The sequence below is a fragment of the Abramis brama genome, assembly GCF_963993115.1.
Source record: "Abramis brama genome assembly, chromosome: 22".
Classification (NCBI taxonomy): Eukaryota; Metazoa; Chordata; class Actinopteri; order Cypriniformes; family Leuciscidae; genus Abramis; species Abramis brama.
Window position 1 is genome coordinate 9,605,937 of NC_139984.1, and position 22,987 is coordinate 9,628,923.

Here is a 22,987-nt window from a genome sequence, read left to right on the forward strand (position 1 = left end):
GTCAGTGCCCACAATGCAGGGGTGATTGCTATGGTTTTGTGATGTTGTTATTAATGTATTCACATTTTGATTTCAATTTGTTATGTGGTTGCCAGGGTGTTGCTATGCAGTTACTAAGGTGCTGCTTTGTTGCTAGGGTGTTCTGGGTGCGTTTCCCAAAAGCATCGCTAGCCAACTATGGTCACAAGTTCTGTCCTTCTCTGCATAGTTCATTGAGTCGGTGTTTCCCGAATCTATAGTTTCAACGAACATCCGCAAAACAGCATCGCAAAATTCGACCTGTGGTTAGAAACATAGTTTCTTGTTTGCATGACATGTGGACTTAGTATATCCTTATCTTCAGCAAAATAAGCAAGCTGACATATATTTTATTACGAATATATTTACGTCTTTTAGTTTGTCAAGAGATTTAAAGCGTAGTTTTTGAAGGGTGCGCATGTGTATACGTACTCTAGTACGTAAGAACAAGCCTATGATTGAATCTGGAAATGAGAATTAGTCATCAGATGCCAGTAATCAATAAATTATCAAATGCTGATAGTTTATATAAAAAAATCTAGCATTAATTCGATCTCAAAATGTATTAATTTAAGGAAGTTATTACTCCACCATCTGTGTGACATTATTAACCAATGTGGTTGAACGACGAATTTGCAACAATACACAACACTATCTCACGACCAATTCGCACGAATTCGTACGAGTGATTAAAAGGTGGCTAATTCCCAATATGCCTAAACCCAAGTGATGGGTAGGTTTAGGGGCGGGGTCAGGGTTTTTTTCAGCAAAATTTCATGAATTTGTACGAGTGAGGTCGTATGAATTGGTACAAATTAGCCACCTCGTAAAATTCGTATGAATTGGTGTGAGATCGGGTTGGACAATATGGTTTCGGGTCTTGACTAGCTAGTTGATTTCTTCAATGATGCATTGTACTATGGTAGTTAAGCAGCGCGTTACATCAGTGTTTGGGAAACGCGCCCCATGAGCGTTGCTTTGTCTATATATTATTAGTGTATTTATTGATTTAAATTCAGCTCTTTTATATTTTTTATTTCAATTTAAGTTTACATTTTATTATTTTTAATGTGCTTTTGTCATTAGTTTTTTTATGGAATCTTGTTTCCACCACAGAATAAAAATTCACAACTGCGACACAATACTGACTTTTCTTCTCAGAATTGCGAGTTATAAAGTCAGAACTGCGTGATAAAAATCATTGCATGATCACATTGCGTGATCGCAATTATCTTTTTTATTTTTTATTCTGTGATAGTCTGACTATAACTCACAATGGCATAATTGCAAGATAAAAGTCGCTATTAAATTTTTATCTTTTAAATAGTTTTATTCCATGGCGGAAACAAGCTTCCATAGTTTTTAAATATTTCTAATATTTTATTTTTATTTTTTATAATTTTAGTACTTCAACTTAAACTTATTTTATTCAGTTAGTAGTTGCCAAGGCATCATTTGTCATTTTCTTTTAAGTTTGTCCATCTAATATTTATATTTTATTTCAGCTTTATTTCAATTAACAAAAATGGTTTTAATTTTTAATGAACAATAACAACACTGGCTATGTGGTCGCTTAGGTGATCTGAGTGATTTTATCAGATCACTACACTCTTAAATAAAGGTTCTATACTGGCAATCAATCCAGGTGTTTATACCCTTAAATTGGACCAAGTCAGATAACAAGAGGTCAGCCATACTTTTAAATCAGTCACTAGTGATCACAGTGGTCATCAGATAATAATGCTGCAGTGATACATCCTAGTCCTACGAAATGGGGCTAACCAACCATGGCAGAGACACAGATAGAGATTAAACAGCAGCGCAGACGGGATATCGCCGTTTGCTAAAGCAAGATATAGAATGCTTCAGTGACAGACATGATTAGTCATTAACTTAGATATTTACATTACTTCCATTTCATGAGACCACTGTCACATGCAATCTGATTTGGTTTCGTTTGCTCTGTGTTCTGTTCCCGTTTTTTTGCCTGCCTGATTTGCTAATTAGTTTCCATGGTTCTTAATTAGTTAACACCTGTTCTATTTCAGTCAATCATCCCTATGTATTTAAAGTCCTCCTGTGGTGAAAATCAAGCATTTAATGTTGTTTATATGTCTATGTGGTGTTTTCAATATGCTTTAAGACAAACCATGTGCAAATTCATAAGTCAACACCATTGCTGAATATTTTCTCTTTAAAACGGCAGTGAACAAAAAACAGTCTCAAAAACGCGTTTGAAATCGCTGGCGTCACAAACTACCTTGTAACCAATCAGATCAATGTGTGATCGTCAACGAGTGGATCTCTGAGCTGGTGTGTGTGTGAGTGGAGGCGGGGCTAATTTGCATATTCATAGAACCGCGTATACTAAATGAGGCAAGGGTGTGGAGTTACATTCAAGCTATTATAAGGCATGAAGACATTTTTTTCAAGGAAAAATGTTTAAATATGTCATGTTGGTGATCAAAGATGAATTTTAAGGGATAAAATGATTGACTACAGGGAGACTTTAAGCCTTCAGTTTCCTGTTTTCCATTGTCTATGTTATTCTAAGTGGTTGTGTTACATTATTCTCCAGCGATCTCCTGTGTTTTAGCAAAGACTATAGAATAAAACAAGACGCGTCACTCGTATTGTTTTGAATGGTGGAAAGTGCAACGCTCAATATGGCGGAATAAGTCCCGCCTTCTAAATAAGAGCCAATCGCCGATTGGTAAAGTCATCGCGTCACCGCAGCTGCCGTTAGAAGCTCCGGTTCCTAGAAACAGTCAGACGCGAGCTTCTACTGTGTATTAGCTTGATCCAGTCTGATTTTTTTTGTTTTCGAGCGTTTTAGAAACTGTTGTCAGATTTCATTGGTGATTTCAAATTTAATCGTAAGCATGGCGAACAGTTTTGGAGAATTTGATGTTTCCCTATTCAAAGAGATAGGAGTTGCACTTTCATGCCCGAGAGGCATTTCAAAGATGGCCGCCGAGTGAAATGACTTAGTTTTAGTTAATGGGTTATAATAAAGACTATTTTGTTTTCTACTCCTTTGTCATGCGATTCCTATACAACGCCTGACAACAACTGTATAAGAGTCGCACAAGGACACGCATTAAGACATTTTTAATAATGTGTTCGGCTCATTTCATGCCTGCTTTGTCTCTTTGGGTCAGTGCTTTGGAAAAGAAAACCCATTGAGTGAGCAGTGCTCATTTAGGGAGCAGACATCATAGTTTGGCACTAATCGTAAAGTAAGAATTGCATTCTAATGCACATGTTCTTGTAACACGTGGGCCAATCAGATAATCAGATATGACTCCATTCAGGGCCTAATATAATATAATATAATATAATATAATATCATATCATATCATATCATATCATATCATATCATATCATATCAGAATAGAATAGAATAGAATAGAATAGAATAGAATAGAATAGAATAGAATAGAATAGAATAGAATAGAATAGAATAGAATAGAATAGAATAGAATAGAATAGAATAGAATAGAATATGATTTTTTTGCAGCTAACTTTGCAGCTTTTTTTTTTCATATCTGGAATTTTTTTATTTTTTTTGTCTCAGAACATTGCCTGACAGCCTGCGGGAGTGTCTTTCTTTAAGGTCATCGTGTTCTTTTGAATTCAGTAGAACATTGCAGTTTATTTGAAAACAGAGAAAACAGATAGCATGATAAGTTAACACTTTACACTGCTGAGTGGGACACAGTAGAGAGAAATGTGCTTCTATCTCCTATAATAACCATCTTTTACAGACATAAAAAGAACTTAGTATGTGAGGGAGTAGTACGTGTAGGGTATTACAGGAATTGACGCACAGCCATACGAGAACACATGAGTAGGTAGCCAGTGAAGTAGAGGTCGTGAATCTATGGCCCAGCATTAGTCTGGCTTGTAGAGAGGATTTCCTCCTAGTTCCTCTGGTCTCTGTGGCTTTGTTTGGAAACATCGGCCCTTGGACTGAGTCATACTCGGGTGTGGTGTAGTTTAACCATCAGTAATAGACCTTTCCTTTTTAAGAAAGGTTTAACAACTGGAAAACAGTAAACAGATATGCTTACTTTAAGCCAAAGAGATTTATTCAACTAAGTGTTATGTGAATTTTAGACAGAACTTTTGGCTAAAGCTGAATGAAATTAATGCATAATATTATCACCTTATAAAGTTTTGCTTTCTCTGTCTTTTATATTGCTTCCATATTTGGAAATGTTGGACACTTATGGCCATGGTAACGGTGATGGCAAATTTGTTTTATAAAATAATTCTCTAAAGGTTCTAGTGCAGTCTTGTTCTGGAAAGTTGTTTAAGTAGCAGTGTCTTAATTCTCCCTATGGGGAAATTACAGAACAGATTTCAAGGCATAACAATACAATATAATATTCTTTTTTTGTTGTTGTAAAATGTACCCAATGTTTTAATTATGAAAAAAATAAAAAAATAATACAGTGTAGAGAAATGTACAAGTAATGTCCCCAAAATGTCTCCTTTTAATATTTAATATATTTAAAATATATATATTTTTATATATAGAAAATATATTTTAACAGTATTTTAACAGCTAATATTAATATGTCTAATAATAATATTTTATTTTTACAATTTAATAATTTATAGGATTGGCCTAAAGGTTTAGGCAAGGTTTTGAAACTCCCTCCACATACAATCATTTGATACACGTTTGACAAGACACTCTTATACAGCAATATCTTTGGAAAGTTACAAAGTGACAAATGGTCATATAATTGACTTTGAATGTTTGACTCAAGCTAAATTTTGAGTTACTCTGAAGTTTGTCCAGCAATTTTGCAATGGTGTCTGGGTCTTCAGCACAGGACAGTCGGCTCAGTGTTGGAGCCCCACAAGTAAGAGACGAGGTGGCGACCTGTGGTGAAATTTACGTGAGTGCGCTATCTTGAGCCCATGGTCAAAACAGAGTGCTGTTTATAAGCAAGGGCTTCCCCATGAACAGATCTAGCTCTGTGTGTTATTCCTTCCACTTTATATCTGGTGTGACATTAATGTCTCTACTGGGAGGAACTTTGGACTAGCTTGCTGGTTTGGATATGTTTGCCTCCTTGAATCACGTCTGACATTAGAAATACGAAGTTAGAATGAGGTTAACACATTCGGTGAAAATACTAGTTTTTTAAATGGAATGATACTTTAAATCATGTACTGTTACTTTCCTATGATGAAACAGGCACAAAATCTTGCACTGAAGGAGAGACTCAAGCCATATTTAGAGACCAGAATATCATTGAGATGGGCTTTTTGAGCAAGCAACCACCTAGCAACACCTTAGCAACTACCCAGAGCATGGCAACTTCATAGCAACATTCTAAAAACTAATCAGACCATTTTAGTGGGAAATTCTTCAGAATATATTAAGAGTAGTTTGTGTTATTATTGTTGTTGTAAAATGTATTTTTAAATGCTTCTGTGGTTTTCAAAAAGGGCCAGAAATGTAATTGACTGACTGACCAGTAGTATGCAAATGATTTTTTTTTAATACTGTTCATAACTGTCTCTAAAGGGTAGCACCAACACTGTTTTCCTTTAAAGCTGTTTGCTGCATTTGAATATTTCTGTTTGCCCTTTGGATTTCCGCCAAAAAACTGAAAAGATATTTCAGAAACTTTCATAGACTTTGTTCAGCGATTTTCTCATTGACTCGTTTAGTACTGGTTTTTAAGTTGCCATCAGGAATTAATGCATTAAGTGCATGATAGGAAGAAATGGACGTATTATGCATATTAATTAATGGATAAGGTAATGCACTACCCTGAAAGCATGCACTCTACTTAAGCCTATTGATTGACTGATAGATAAATATTGAGACATAAGCTGAGTTTATGTTATTAAGTGCAATAGTAGTGCCTTATTTGCAAACTTGATAAGAATACAGAGAGAATGATTAATTGAGTTTGCTTTATCAACCCTGTGTCCTTGAGCTAAGATGTATGAGGTCAGTTATTTCCACTTGGATGGTCTGTTTGGTAGAGCTTGGCCTTGTTGAGATGAAATGACAGAACTAAGTAGAGCACTCTCAAAAATTGATTCAAACATGGCTAGATCCCTTTCGGCTTCAGAGGAAGGAACTGTGTGCGGTCTTGTGTGTATCGTACTGTTGTGACGTGCCCTTCCAAACGCTGGTGAAAAATTAGGTCCATCCTCTGACAGAATGGCGGTTGTTCTTTCCGAAGCTCAATCTTTTTTTCATGGGGGTAATTCACTGTGGCACATCAGAGCCAGAACCTAATTGTCTATACATTTGTTATAGCCTGAAGTGTCATGCAAAGTTTCTTTTTTTTAAAGATAGGGCACAGTGGCAATCCTGGCAAACTTGGCTCCCCAGATTAGATAAGATATGACTAGAAAAAAAGATATTTTTTTAATATTGTTGTTTTTTTATTACTTTTTAAAATATTATTACTTTTTATTGATAATTTTAATGAATATATTATTAATAGTTTTGTTATATCCAATTTAGTATGAATCCAGCTAAATTATTATATTAACTTTTGTTCAGTTTTGATTGACATGAGTGTGCGTAGATGTTGACAAAATTTTCCTTTCTAAAGCAAATTATGTTTGGAATGTGTGACTCAACTGGACTGACAAAATTTAAATTTAGGATTCTGACAAGTAAGAAACATGCAGCAAACACCGTTTTTACAGAAGCTCCTAGATATTCTAAAATAGTCATTTAAATCATTTTTCATAATGTAACATTTCTTAAAATCAACACAAGTCTGACAGCATAATACTAGTGATTATGTCCTTGCAGTGAAAACATTATTGGTTTTATGATAACAGGGCATTGTAGTGAACAAAGAGAGCCAGTAAAGGAAGCTTGCTGACAGGCAACGGTTTAAACCACAGGTCCTTCATACGATAGCACTTGTGCAGGGGAGCAGTATAGCATCTTTAGAGTGGGTGTGTTGGAGAGAGAAAGAGGAAAGAGAGAGAGAGCCAGAAGAGAAGCGGGAGGAGGAGGAGGGTGTGTGTGGTTGAATGAGTGCGGGGAGCAAGGGGAGGGACCGTTTCTGCGTCTGTCTTCTCTGTCATTCTGCTGCTGCACAGCAAAGCAGCAAGACACTGCTGAAGGGAGGAGAGTGAAAGAGAGAGAGAGAGAGAGAGAAAGAGAGAGAGATAAAGAGAGAGAAAATGAGTGACTGGGTAGCACTAGAGCAGCTGCAACTGAGGCAGTCTAACTGAGAGGACCCAGATGCTGGATTTACATGCTAAAGACACCAGCTACACGGATTACCTCTTCAATACAGGATCTACTGACTGGTCTTTCTGTATGTGTGTTGGAGAGCTAGTTCTACCTGTGATAAGGATTTGGCAGCAAGCGACAGAGCTTGCAAACCTTGTACCTTGTCTCTTTTTTTGCCTGATTGTAAAACCTTTGACTCACTGATGCTTTACATGGTTTCACGCAGGAGGAATGCTTGGGGGTAGCCCAAGAGGACAAGGAGTAGATCTGGAGACTGAGGCTGACAAAACCTCCAAAGCCAAGACCCCTCAGGGCCAGGCGGGGTACCAAAGGAGTTGGGGGCATGGGCTGCGAAAAGGGGCAAGTCAGGGCTCCCACAGGCTACTCCTCGGGCTGAGCTAAAGGTCTACCGAGCAGGAAACTCTGAGGGTCGTCTTCCAGTTCCTAGCAACCTGCGCAAGCAAAAGTCCTTGACCAATCTATGCGTGCTTACGGACGCTGAGAAGAAGATGCACCTGTACCAGCCCAAGTGGTCGGATGACATGGAAAAGCCTGGGCAGGTCAGAACAAGTCAGGCAAGCTCAAAGATGCCGGAGGGGGTACTGGCACGGGTATCCCTCTTTCCAAAAACCTTTCCAAGTCGGAACATTCACTGTTTCTAGGAAAGCCAAAACCCTTTAACCCACCTTCCAAGCTGGGGAAACCTAGTCGGATACCTAAGGGTCCTTATGCTGAGGTCAAACCCATCAGCAAAGCTCAAGAGCTGGCAGATGATAGCAAGTCGGATGATGAGATCTTGTCCAGCAAGGCTAAGGCTAATGGTAAGAAATCTGTAAATGGCACCTCGGGAGCAGCCACACCAGGTGGAGGTGGAGGGGGCAAAGATGCACCAGAACCAGAGGAAGGAGACAAGACCTTCCTAAAGGTGGACCCTGAACTGGTTGTAACTGTACTTGGGGACCTGGAGCAGCTTCTCTTCAGTCAGATGTTGGGTAAGTAATAATAAGATCCACTAATCCGCTTGCAATGCTGAGGAATGAGCAATGCTGCCTGGCTGACGGATCCAGCATCACCTCTATAGCTCAACCCAGCCCTGCTCTTGCTTAGCAACCACCTCGCTTTCTATTTCTTATTCATCCTGTGCTGCTCACATAACTATGCACATTTTCTTTATTCATACATCTGTTCTTGGCTCAAAGCTACAACTGCATGTTAGTGATTTTCATTGTTGCATTTCAAACACTGTGTGGTTCCATTGAACAATCGCTGCATCCCTTTTTGTTTACATTGCAAGCTCATGCCTTGCATCTGTGCACGTATTGGATGAGACCAATCTGCGCTCCAATCGGGGGGTAGGGACTGATCCAGGGGTATATTTGCCTTACCATTGTAGTAGAGTTGACATACTGCCCTAATCTTCAGAAGGTGCATCCTTAGCTGCTGGTTTGGACGGCTACATTGATTTACTATTGTTATTTTTGCAGATATTTTACCAATTCTACATCAATGATAAGCCTTAGTTCAGCACACATCATTGTAAATAATGTAAACAAACTAACACTAGAAACAGTTCAGTAAATGATGCTTGATGTCATTGTGGGAACTTAAAAATAAACCTCGCTCGGTTGAATTGTTTTCAAGTCATGGTGGGCAACATATTTAGCCTTGCCGCTGGTGCCATTGATCTCTGGGCAGTTGACAGATGGTCCCCCTCTATTTTCCTCTCTCCCCTTCCCTCTCCCTCTTTCTGTTACCGGGGTACTTCAAAAGAGAATAATAGGGATGTCACACTCTTTGAGAAGGTCAGTGACTCAGAATGAGATGGCAACGACACATGGACATTGTGCATTTTGTTTTTATTTAAGAATACATTAACAGTGCGGTGACTTATTAGCTATTTACCTTTGCGCTCAGCTATTGTTTAGTCATCTTCCCTGGCTAGGTAGTCACATGATACTTTAATATTTAACATGGTAAGTGATTAGCAATTAGAAATTCTCTCTCAACAATCTGACACTGAACAATAGTCTAAATTCTAAGGTAGTGCCTCAGTGTATTGCTTTTTTAATGTTAGAGCAGCCAAAAAGATGTGGTGTGAAGTGAATCCATTGAGTTGAGATATGAGAAAATGGAATTCAGTCTATTAGCTATACTCATTTCCCTTCCTTCCCTGGAGCTTATTTTGACCTTGCCGCACGACACCTGCTGAGGGATGGGGGTGGGTGGAATTGGGGAAAAAATGGTCTTATATTGTACAGCTGATCCGGATTTGATATTCTTTTCAACATCTTGACCTCTGTACATTACTGTTGATTCCTTTAGCTTGTGCTGCACACCAGGGTCAGCTGTGCAAGAAAAAGGTTCAAAGCTTCACTCTGGGGTTTGAAACATGCATGTGTGACTGACTGCATTAGTATTGCTTGGCTACTGCCTCTGCTTTTGACTCCACAGAACTCAATTTCACAAGGCACCATGCCTCCAAGTGTTGTTGTGAAACTGGTCGTTGTGAGGGATTCTTTTTTTGCAATCACAATATGAAGTACTGCCCAATACAAAATAAATTCTTTCTGTTTTATTTTAGCTATTTTTACAGTTTTAATGATAGCTATCTGGTAGGAGATGAGACAGGAAACAACAGAAAGAAGGTGGGGGAAGAGGATCAGGAAATGTTAAGATAGGTGATGCAAGGTCATGTCTGCATAAGCAGCACCGTAGTTGGTCGAAATATGAGCGCTGCCCACCAAGCAACATCTTTGATACAATTCAAAATAGTTTGATCAGTATAACTGGCAAGTCAAGCCAACACTTTATAATTATGTAAATTCGGTCTCCAGTTGGAAATATGGAAACATTCTGCTTAAGTGCTTAGATGCCTTTGGTATTAGACAGTGATAATTGGGAGCCACCAGTGGAGGATTAAGAGAATCACTACTAAGATCAGATGGAAAACCGAAACATGTCTTCTAAATACTTAAGGAATGAATGAATGAGGCATTTATATAGCGCTTTCATATGTACTACTGTACCCCCAAAGTGCTTTACAATCATATCAGGGAATCTCTCCTCAACCACCACCATAAGGAACTTGACAGATGCTTCGTACTTTGTGTTGATAAGAGCTTTATCAAACCAAATATCCTACTGTGTAGGATAGCTTTTGAATTTGAGGATTAACGGCACATGAAGATAATGAAGACTTAGGTTGCAAAAAAAAAAAAAAGCACAAAAAAATATTTTTAACCAATGATATGTCCCTTTAAATTCTTTTAACAATCCAGTAAAATGAAACCAAGTCCCACCCTCCATTATTTTGCATTGAATATTCAGTTTCGCTCGAAAATGTGTGCTAAATAATACAGAAGTTAATTTTGTTTTAACTTGTATGTAGTTTTAGTCCACATTATATACACTATTAGATTGTTATTACATGATTATTACATTACTGTTACATATTACATTATTATTAATTTAATGAGACAATTTATTCTCAGTGTCTCATTCTGCTATTGAAGTGTGTGTCTGAGAGCTGAGAGCTTCTTACCAGGGGCACTTTACTGCTATCTTTTTCTTCATCATCATTTCCATCTCTGCCTGGCTTGAGATCTGGGTTGCAGAAGCACTAGACTGGACATGATTGCTGCTGACAGCCACATTCAGGGTGAGGCTACTGTGCTTGTACTGATCTACAAAATAAAGTAGAAAAGTAGAACTTGGCAGCCCAATTATAATGATACAATAAAACAATACATTTATCTCAGTTTCGTGTCAAGACTGCAGTCAATCTAATCCATTTCCTCTAGGACAAGGCACAATGACCTGGAAGCATTTTGTAAGTCATGGCACAGGATTTCCTCATTTCCTGAATGTGATATTGTTGGGCTGTTATGCACGATAAATGTGTGTCCACATTAAATTGGCTGTAGACCGGTGCATTGGGCAGTTAGAGAAATGATAATGTACAGGAAATGGGTTTGTTAATTCAAGCAGCCCCTTTTAAAAGGAAACCATCACTAATATGCAGTGGTTTTGCTGTGCATATTATGTTTTCTTGAGCATGACAAGCCAGGAAATTGTCGAAAGGGTTAAAGTCAAACTGACTGACATCCCAGCATGCTGCAGGCCTCCTCTTCACAGTGTGCATGATTTCATTTCAACCAGGTCTGGTTGTGTAAGAGCTGATCTCAAGGGAAACCACAGACATACAGCTATGTATACAGCTTTTATTTAAATGTATAAAGGAAGGTGTATATTTTATTTGTGGTGGTCATCATTAGTTCTCTGTTCCCAAACCTAGTGACCTCCCTACGTAGGCAGCAATTTTAGGCATCATAGTCACTGGACCAACACCAACGTTTTAAAAGGTAGGCAGCATAATTATACCTTCAAGATACTGTTTTAGTAAAATTATAATGACACTTAACATATATCCTTCGTGGAGAAGGCAATACCAACATTGAAACCAGCATTGCAACAAGCTCAGTATAAACTGTGTAAAACTATGCAATTCAAATCAAATGCCTACAAGTATAATAATGCAGGTATACTATATTAAAATGGTACACTTTTTTACTTTGTATAACGTGAGTTGATTCTGCTGTGTGCATCATGTGTGGTACTTGGAGTCGCATAAATATAAGACTGAGGTAATGTATACAATAGTTTGTGCTAACAAAATTATAGTGCTGTAACAATGTATAGATACAGTATATACTATATAATTAAACATAACTTTTTTTGTCTGTTGACCAAAACATGGTTCTGATGACCAGATTGCACTTAATAGCAAAACATGGTAAGAACAGGAATTGAAAGAGGAACCACAAATAAAGGTCAAGTTTTGGTTCGACAAACTCTGTTAACATGGAAACACGTACAACCTGACCGTCTCCATTTTGTGAGTACTGAGTCGATGACTTGTGTACTGTTTTGACGGCCAACAGATTCATAATGTGATTACTGTCATGACCAACATCTCCATGCCTCAGCATGCTGCGTGCAACTAATGCAATCTAAGTCCCAATCGAATTTCTGCATGTCTGCAAAACGGAGGAGTGGAAATAATCTGCTCATTTATGCAAGCATGCAACATGGAAATAATGTTTGTTTATCTCTTAAAACATTAAGAAATATTGCGAAACAATCTTTGGTTATTTGTTTTGTCCATGTATTTGCAGTTTCAGCCTGTTCAGCACAGACTGAGTTTTAGTCGTCAACAAACTAGAGCTGGAGGCAGCCCTATATTTAAGCAAAGTAAAATAACTCTCAAAAGAGCAATACTTTCCAGGACATTTCCATGTAAAATAGTCTCTAAAACTCTTGGATGGATGCACATATTTAGCCTGTTTTATGTCAGTTAAGTGAAAGCTGTTTTGTGGGTCTTGCTCAAATGTCCAGTTATTTTTCAAGTCAAGTGGTGGTTTATGTGCAGTAGTTGCACAGTCCTGTTTTTGAAGGCCTTAATTGTTTTGCGGTTGAGACGGCCCCCGCCATTACAGCTTTTTTTCAGTCGTTAGAAAACACCACATAAACAGCATTACGTTTTCCTGTCGTATATCCTGGTTGTTGGCTGCTTAAAACACTCGTGGGGAAATGATTGTGTAAGCTTTTCTCAGTTTTATGTGAGGACATATCTTGGGTTTGCCTGGAATATAGGGCAAGAAATCAACTCTTTTCCCAGTAGTCACTAATTGTGACTAAAGTTATCATTGCTCTAGTATTATAGATAACAAACCCAGGCAATGAAACTTGAGGTGACTATTTATGTGCTGTTTTACTTGTATCCAAACAAACTCTACTGTATTTTTGTCACATTGCCAATGGTCTTTAAAGCTAATATCGCCCCAAATTTGTTGAAAATGATTTACTTCAGATCAACTGTGAATGGCCCATTAAGCAATAGCTGCCAATGTATAAAACTATACAGTGAGGCCGCTCAAATTCTTTAAAAACTCCACTGGTCTAGAGTAAACACTTACATGCTAAGAGAATGAGATTGTTGGTTTTTGTCACAGATGTGCTGTTTGTCAATAAAGCCATTATAAATTCAAACATCCCAATGTCTCTCTTTACTCCATTAACAATGGTTTTAGCAAAACGATGGCTGTTTTGGCACACAGGTGACAAAGTCATAGTTCAATCAGGCATGCATGGTTGGTCAGATTTAGAACTGGTTCACCTTAATCCATGATTATTGTAAATTATAAAGTCCCTAATCTGTTTAATCAATGACCCTATTCAATCAAAGTGACTCATCTTGTCATGGTCTCCCCTACATACAGTATGAGTATTTTAGAAATTCTTAAATCATTGAGAATAATAGGTAATTTACTTTTGTGTCTTCTCTGCTGAATACAACTCTGTATGCGTACTGTGCATTCGAATATTCTTCTCAGCTGCTTTCAGACAGATCTCCTCATCTTTGCTTTAAGAAGAAGACTGGAGAGTCCTTGTTAAAAGCAATCATTTCGCCCCAAAGCGGAAAGAAGCGGTTGATCTCGTGTTCCCTCCACACACGGTCTCCTGTTCCACAGCTGGTCTCTTTGACCCTACATGGTGTGATGGGATCACTTTGGCCTGAGGTCATTTCAGAGTTATGATGTTTTTGTTTGTCAAACAGCATTGCACCACCTCTTGCCTCCTTGAGCTTCAGAAGAAATTGAGCAACACTTACGCTCAGTCTTTGGCAAGAAAACATTGTTCCACATGGACCTCTTTTTACGACTCTGTCTTCATTTAAAATGTGTCCGCTGGTCGTAGTAATTGGGCACAACAACAGCTGGGTTGGACCTCCTTAAGTCTTGAGAGGCTTGCAAGAGATGCAGCTGTGGTGTTGGAGGTTTCTCTGCACCAGTCAGTTTACAAACCCTGCAGTTGTTTGGGCATCACTCCCACTTCACTCTTCCCTGCCCTTGGGCATGTAGGGATTCTTCACCAAACATGACTGCTTCTGGTCAGTTGTGAGTGGTGTGGAATAAGCTTTCCCTGAGGGGCAACTTTTTTAAAGTTCACTTTCAACTGTTCCACTGAGCAGGAAGATATTTTAGCATAACCAGAATCATGATTATGTCAAGTAATGGCATTTGGAAATGAATGCCTTCTTTTACAATGCAAGTGAATTGACCCTATACATGTAAAAATACTGTTTCAGTATTATGGACACAAGACATATGCAATGTGATTTACCATGGAAAAAAGATGTGTGCAAACCTTTTCTGAGTAAATTGGTATTTCACAACTTTGTTTCCATGACCCTAAAACAACTGATGATTTCAACAGCCAACTTGGCCCCATTCACTTGCACTTTCACTTCTAAATGCCTCAGAATAACCCGTTTTTAATAGAAATTGAAAATTGTTTTGTGGTAATCAACAATGTCACAAATGCTGTCAAATGAGCTTGACAGCATGAACCGGCAATATTCTTTAAGTGTCACAGTTTGAAATATTTTTTTGACTACAAGCTACCACAGTAACATATTGTCAACAGATTATTGCAGTCCTCTGAGAGCTAAACGACTTAAAATACATTTAAAAAGGGGATTTCCCTTCGCCATGTCAGATGCATTCATGAATAGGAAGCCATCTTTTCCAATCGTCACAATAAGAAAGACATTATGTTTGACATTATGGCCCAAAACTTGTGTCCAATAGGGTGGATGCAGTGTTGCAGCCTTGCTTTATTGTGTTTAAATGTCACTACAATTTTCCCAGCCTTGGTGTTGTGAGAAATATTTCCCTTTGCTTTTCTTTCTTGGCTGAATATCTCTGAACTTCAAATCAGATTCGTCATGGCAGTAGGTCTTTTTTTTTTTTTTTTTTGGCGACTATTTCATTAGAATTTCTCAGCTGTTCTGATTCAGTTCAGCCTCTTGTATGATTTTGCAAAAAGTGTCATGGGATTGCAACATGAGTGAGGCAAGATAAGGAAGTCTTATAATACTTTCTGGAAACAACACCAGCATTATAAGACCAGAGCATCACCGTTTTCTTCCTCTGTAGTTATCCCCCAAGGATATTATTGTGATTTTGTGCGGATATGCCAGTCTGTCTTCTCATTTCCCGTGGTGTGTCTTCTACCATTTGGCTGAAGCGTCTGCAGGACACTCTATTGTTATTTAAGAGTCCCTTCATTGACCAGATGCTGTGTGCTTGCGTGTGTACATGTCTTCCTGTTTTCATGTTGTCGAGGTCACCACTTTGTCTCCAAGCACCCTGACTGGAGTAAAGGATTAGAGTTGAAAAACACAGACACAGAGTCATAGGGTAAACTAGAAATGAAACAAACTTGTGGTGGAGGAGTGGGTAACTATACAATATCCCCTACACCACAAATGAGTCTGAAATGAATTCCTACTCAGAGTAATTTAAGAGTATCGCAGTGTATTGTTAATAAAATATTAGCCAGTTTGTCAAAGTAGTGAAAAATGTTTCTCTGGCACAATGCTAGGCCATTAAACTACATTAACATCCCTATGGGATTCATTTGGCCTTATTTAGATCCCTGTCACCTAGCATACCTTAATTAACCAATTAAACATCATCTTTTCCTCGGCGCTGGTAATAAAACATGGAAAATAAAAATGATTATGGATGGAAATCGACCATTTGTAAAATACCAATGAATCCAACAAGAGCGCCAGTGCTGTGCTTTGTTTTACATTGTTCACTTTCCAGACAAGACCTTTTAGAAAAGTGGTGCAGTTCTGCCAAAAAATTGTCTTCAGAGCTGTTAGCACTCTCTGACATCCATTTAGTTTGTCCATTTCACTTACTGCTCTCACAGCATTCTCAGAAAGGCCAAAGATGGTTCCAGTAAGCATCGGTCTACACCCTATTAGCTTCTCTATTGACAGGCTATGCGTCAGCTACTCATTAGGAAGACACTCTCAGTCTTTTAAGCTGTTGAGACTGTGTGGCAGCCTTGGGTTTAGATGGTACTTTAAGCAGGTAGTGTACTTCAGAGATGAAAATGTTTCACAGTCTTGTGTTTAGATGTTGTAATATTGGGTTTGACACTCTGCAACAATGTCTTGGAAGTTCTACAGGATGTTTCAATTACTGGAACTGTGATTCCCTCAGTTGGATTCTCACCTCTTCACGAGACTCTAGAGGTCCATGGATTTGGAGCAGATCCAGAAGATGTGGTCATTAGGGTTAGCATGCATGACTACTTTGCATTAAGATATGTGATCTGATCTAACTGACTCTGCGTGAGTCGTCTTCTCAAAATCTCAACATTTTGGTGTTGAGAGGATTATTAAACCAGGAAACTGTATTTAAATGGCATCTTGCTATCTGTTGGACAGTTATCTATTGCATGTCCCAAATCTTTTCTAAACAATAAAGACCATGAAATCACAATCCAAGTTCTAGAGCCACTTCTGAGGGCCCCATAAATCCCAATTATACGCCAACTGTAATTATGGGATTACTGTTAATCTTTCATCCTGTGATAAACGGTCATTTTTAAATCCCTTTAAATGAGGTGTGACTTTGCCAGTGCAAGCATTTGACAAGTTCTTTATGTGGGTTTAGAAAGTATCCCATTAGAATGCAACACACTTTACAGCCTTTCTTTCATTGTGTTCTCTTTTGAGCTAAATATACGTACAGTAGAGTCCTCCCATTCCTTTGGAAGCTTCCATTCTCCCAGTGCTTTGTCGTCACAGTATATTATTGTAACACACCAACTAAGCTACTGTTGGTTCTCTGTTTGTCGGCCTGAAGCCACTTTTTGTTTCAAAGCATGTACCATTAGAATTCTCCCAGTGTCTCTGCTTTTCCCCGGACAGTCTTGAATCAACTTGCATACCCCTGAATAGGCAGAGAAAAGAGAACGACTGAATTGGTAGCGGCTGCTTTCAACTCTTTCTCTTAGCACCCCATCACAAGTAGATGAGGGTGTAAAGAGGGGGAGGCAGGTGTACTGCAGTCCCCCCATCCACATTTAACCAGCTAGCCTTGATTCATTAGCTTTCCCCCTGAGAATGTGTTTGCGACGGGGGGAGAAATTTGCATCCCTAATTTCCTCATTCCCTCACCCCGGCTGCAGCTGGGTCCTCTGGGCCCGAGCCGATTTGGAAAACAGGAAGTCTAATGGTCTTGGACCTTTCCGTCAACCTTACCACATGCAGTGGGGAGGCTTTAATTACCATAAACGAGAGCTGTGCTTAACAACTGCGTGGAATTGATTAGATGCAGCAGTGGGATTGGGGGTAGGAGGCCCCCTCCTTCTACAGTGGCTGATGTCTTTTGTTTCAGGATGTAGTATGTTATACATTCCTTTTTGGGATCCAAGACATTTGCATCAAGAAAGGGCACCAGTTAAATCTGAAGCTTGTGAGAAATGCTTAATAATTATTTAATGCTTTTCAGTCTGCTCTGCAAGTCATGTGACTTAAGATCAAAGGTAATTTCAGGCGGTTGCATGACTGAACATGGACAAAGAAGATTTTTTACAGAGCTTCTTGTGCAACTTCCATTGGCACAGGCAGACGGTCTTAAAGAAAGCCCATGTAACACAACTTTCATAATGAGATCAGTGGTGGTTGGAAATATTTTGCGTACAATAGTCTTTATCTGTTACTACTAACAGTTCAGCTGTTGTTATTATTATAGATACCTTCTCATCAATAGACATTTCATGTTTTGAGTTATTTCAAATTCATATTGATTCAGATGTGACTGAAAATGGTGATATCTGGGTAGCTGAGTTGTTTATTTTGCAAGTCGTCTGTTCATTTGACAGTGACTGCGTGGGTTTAGAAAAAATAAGTTCCTCTCATTTTATTTTATTTTGACTATTGATTATTTTCTCATCTAAATTTTAAAGGAAGCACTGCTTTTCTTGCCCTCTCAGAGAAAACACCTCTAATTAAGACATACATAACAATGTTGCTTGCTTGTTATACTCTAATAAACTCTGGAAAAAGCTACAAAACCCCCCAATGTTTTTCTGTAGCTAGTTTTGGTTGCCCTGCTGGTACTTTCATTGGGATGAATGTGGAGAGGGACGGATTTAAATCAAGCACAAATGAAATGAACTGTCCTAGAGTGGTCAATTCAAGTGTATCTAATATGATTTTAACTACTACTGCTCAGTGAATGAATGTGACTCTTGGGCATTTTGGATGGAGTGCCAATCTTTAAAGCATGGATTCATCCAAGCTGTAGAGGGAAGAGCCCAAGCATGTGTGCCATCTAGTGTAGGGTAGCAGACATGATAACCAAGCAATAGTGGGAGTCTAAACTGTCCCCAACATTTACATCTGTTTTATCAGTGGTCATATGAAGCGATTTGAATATATATTTTCTGAATTATATATGAGTTTTGTTTACTTGTTCAGGGTTATTGCCAGGGTATTGCTATTCAGTTGCTAGGGTGCTCTGGTGTTGTTACATGGTTATTTGAATGTTAATGAGAATGTTAATGTGTTCAGGGTGTTTGCCAGGCCAGTCTATGATGTTCAGGGTAGTTGCTAGGGTGTGGCTAAGGTGTTCTGGTTGTTTGTGTGTTTAGGGTTGCCAGGGCATTGCTATGCAGCTGCTGTGGTGTTCAGGTGGATGCTAGGGTGTTGCTACATGGTTGTTAGAGTGTTCTAAGAGATTGCCAGGTCAGTGCTATTGTGTTTTGGGTAGTTGCTAGGGTGTTGCTAAGGTGTTCTGGTGGTTGCTAGATGGTTATTTGTATGTGTAAAGTGGTTGCCAGGACATTGCTATGCAGATGATGTGGTGTTCAGTTGGATGCTAGGGTTTTGCTACGTGGCTATTAGAGTGTTCTAAGAGATTGCCAGATCAGTGCTACGGTGTTCAGGGTTGTTGCTAGGGTGTTGTGGTGGTTGTCATGATGTTTGGAGTGGTTGCTAGGTGAGTCACAAGAACTCACCCCCAAATCTCTGACATTCTGCCACTTTTGCCATATTTGATCACAAGTAATGGCACACATCTTCTTAACATGCATATGGTTTGAGGTATCAGGGGTTTGTTCTACCTCTTAGCAAGCACCACAAATTATTGGATTCATATTTTTCTGGCACCCCCTCTGCTTGCCACTGGAGATAACCTTTCACATCTGAACAGCTTGACTACTTTAACTGGCACATGGTGCTGCAACGGTTCTGTGCGTTCAGTGACACCATCATCTCAGTATTGAGCTAATTCCCAAAGCCACTGAAATCAATAGTTCTTATATGTCACACCTCTTAATGGTGAAATCACTGTGATATGTATTCGTGAGCATGTTTCTGCAGCATTGAGTGGTGCTGCCAGACTGGCTGTGCTTCGACTTCATCCATCAGGGTGATGGACACCTCATAGGTTCATGAACTCTCTCTCTCTCTGCATAGGTCATTCCAGCACTGGCCAGCTGGACTGGCCCGCAGGGGTCCGCGGGCGTGGGGGTGGAAGTGTGGTGATCTTCTCAGTCTCCTTTCATTACACCAGCGGTCAACAGCACAATTCACATGCATCCATTGCTAACTGGAACAATCCATGCACAATGTCCTATTACTGAGAGGAAACTCTCGGCTGTGGTTACAAATGTTCTTCATATACACATAATTCTTCGAAATGCATGCTTATCTTCGACAGATATGAATACTGAATCCATTAACTAATGGGAGCAAATCCGCTATGCATGTTTTCGGTGTAAAATATCCACTGACTCTAACATGTTCTCTCAAATCTGTCCATTTTCTGGTAATTACCCTCTCACAGCTTAATGTGTGCTATCACAGAGAGTTAATGGTCCTTTCAGACACAGACTATTGCAGACACCATCATTGTCATCTTGTCAATAGGGGGTTGTGGTCAGCCTGCTCTAAACTCTACTCATCTTTGGTTTTATGACACACATATTGCTAAATTAAATGTAATGGAAGTGATATCCAAAGGAATGGAATAAAATAATGAAGTGAAATGTTTCCCAAAAGGATTCCTTTTATACCACCAGCTGTCATTGGTTAGCCAAACAGATAAACCCGCTCTGTGTGACAATTATATTATTATATTATGATAGATGTTAGAGGTAAGACAGAAAATAACAGGGAGAACATGGGACAAGTGGCTCTGGAAATAAAAAGCCAAACTTGAAAAAAATAATAATAATTTGGGTTAAAAAAAATATTATAATGTTTTTGAACAAAGTCTCTTATGCTCACCAAGGCTGCATTTATTTGATTTAAAATTCAGTAAAAACTGTAATATTGTGAAATATTACAATTTAAAAATAAATGTTTTCTATTGTAATATATTTTTTTTTAAAATTCAGCATCATTACTCCAGTCTTCAGTTTCACACGATCCTTCAGAAATCATTCTAATTTGCTTATTTGATGAGAAAGTAAGGTGAGGTCACCATATATACACTATTATGTAGAGAAGCATTCATCAATACTCAAAACCTTTAAAGGGTTGGTTCACCCAAAAATGAAAATTCTGTCATTAATTATTCACCCTCATGTAATACTTGATAAACTTTCGCTTATCTTCAGAACACAAATGTGACCCTGGACCACAAAACCAGTCACAAGGGTAAATTTTTTTAAATCACTGAAATCATCCAAAAGCTGAATAAATAAGCTTTCCATTGATGTATGGGACAATATTAGGCCAAGATACAACTTTTTGAAAATCTGGAATGTGAGGGTGCAAAAAAAATCTAAACAAATTTTCTTTTTTATATATTTATATATTTTTAATTAAATCTGAGAGTTTTCTGTCCCTCCATTGACAGCTACGCAACTACCACTTTCAAGCCCCAGAAAGGTAGTAAAGACGTAATCCATGTGACTCCAGTGGTTTAACCTCAAATTTATGAAGTGACGTGAGTGCTTTGTTTCCACAAAAAAAACCAAAAACAAATTACCACTCTATTTAAAAAATATTAATCTCCAACACGAGTTCACGTAACAACGTCTGCTCTCGTGTCAACACAACATGTATGCGTTATGGTGCTCCTGTGAACGCATGTTGGAGATTAATATTTTATAAATAAAGTGGTAAATTATGGAGTTTTTTTTGTGCAAACAAAGCACTTGTGTTGCTTCATAAAATTGAGGTTAAACCACTGAAGTCACATGGATTCCTTTCATGATGTCTTTACTACCTTTCTGGGGCTTGACAGTGGTAGTTGCGTAGCTGTCAATGGAGGGCCAGAAAACTCAGATTTCATTAAAAAGATATGCATTTGTGTTCTGAAGATGAACAAATGTCTTATGGGTTTGGAATGACATGCGGATGAGTAATGACAGAATTTTTATTTTTGGGTGAACTAACCCAGAGCAGAGCATAACATAACTATATGATAGAGGGCCTCAGTTATGTACAGTACAAGCCAAACTAGCTTTAAACCAAACCAACATCCTCACTTGCAGTGCAGCCCATTTAAACCACTCTGGGAGACTCATTGTATTTCATGAGTCTAATTGTATGAGATTATGCCTGAATGAAGAGACACTCCACATGGGGCCACATGGGGGGGTTCTCCATTTTCATCACAAAGCCATGGGCCACCTTCATGTGTTGTACTGATCCACTACACACACCCTCACAAACACACACAATCATTTTTCTATGGTGGAGATTAAAGTGAATTAAAAGAAGGACTTTGACTAATGCCAGTCTGGATGTCATTACAGAGGGTTTGGCATGAGGTCCTGCTGTGCTGACTGGTCAAGCTTCAGGATTAACACACCCCAGGGGAAACATACAAGATGGTGTGAATGATGAGGTTTTGGGAGGGATGTGAGGTGGCAGGGACAGGTAGAGACTAATCCCACCAAATTTTAGGGCTGTCGGATGCATATTGTGCATAAAGTAGTTCTAATTAGTGATTTTTTTTTAACTAAAACACTGAAAATGGAATTAAAGTTTTCATTTAGCCTAAAAGCAAAACTGAAGATAATGTATTGGTAATTACATTTTTGAAGAGGTGTTACTGAGGCCAGTAGGGGGCGCTTACCCTGTGGTCTGTCTGGGTCCTCCTAATGCCCCAGTATAGTGATGGGGACACCATACTGTCAAAAAGCACCGTCCTTCGGATTAGATGTTAAATCGAGGTTCAGGCTGTCTGTGGTCATTAAAAAAAAAGAGTAGGGATGTCCTGGCCAAATTTTCCCATTGGTTTTTGTCCATCATCATGACATCCAAATCATCCCCATATATACTCATTGGCTTCATCACTCTGTCCCCGCTCCACCAATACATTTGTGGGGTTTGTAGTGGGCAATATGGCTGCCGTCCCATCATTCAGGTGGATAATGCACAGTGATGGTGGTTGAGGAGTTTCCCCCTTCCATATGTAAAGCACTTCGAGTGCAGAAAAAAAGCGCTAATTAATGTTAATTATTTATTAATTATTATTTATAATTAATTAATTATTAAAATAATTAATTATTATTTTGTAATTATTATAATTACAAATTATTTATGTAATTGGATAATTGATGCTGTTCGGGGTATCATGTTCAAAGGTGATAAACCAGTCGTTGGAAAGCTCTTTGGCAATGAGCCTCCTCTTAATATTTAAGCCTAACTAAATTTACCAATTGCAACTCTAACATAATTTTTGGTCATGGTGAAGTCCATCAACATTGCTGACATGTTCAGTTTTAGTATCCACATTGTGTGCATGAAATAGTCACTGACAAAGTTAAAATGTGTCATCTGAGAAGCTAATTTTGGCCCTCCAAAACCATGTCGGCTGAAACATTTTTTTTTTTTTTTGCTATTTTGGCAGAATA

General features: G+C 38.6%; 1 protein-coding gene across 1 annotated transcript in view; it reads left to right on the forward strand.

The window, feature by feature from the left end:
* Positions 1 to 22,987, forward strand: part of nav1a (neuron navigator 1a) — a 143,285-nt gene that overhangs the window by 17,005 nt on the left and 103,293 nt on the right. Inside the window, 4 exon segments of the mRNA XM_084097952.1 lie at positions 7,476 to 7,570; positions 7,572 to 7,595; positions 7,597 to 7,804; positions 7,807 to 8,241. Of these exon segments, the coding sequence (XP_083954078.1) occupies positions 7,476 to 7,570; positions 7,572 to 7,595; positions 7,597 to 7,804; positions 7,807 to 8,241 (762 nt within the window).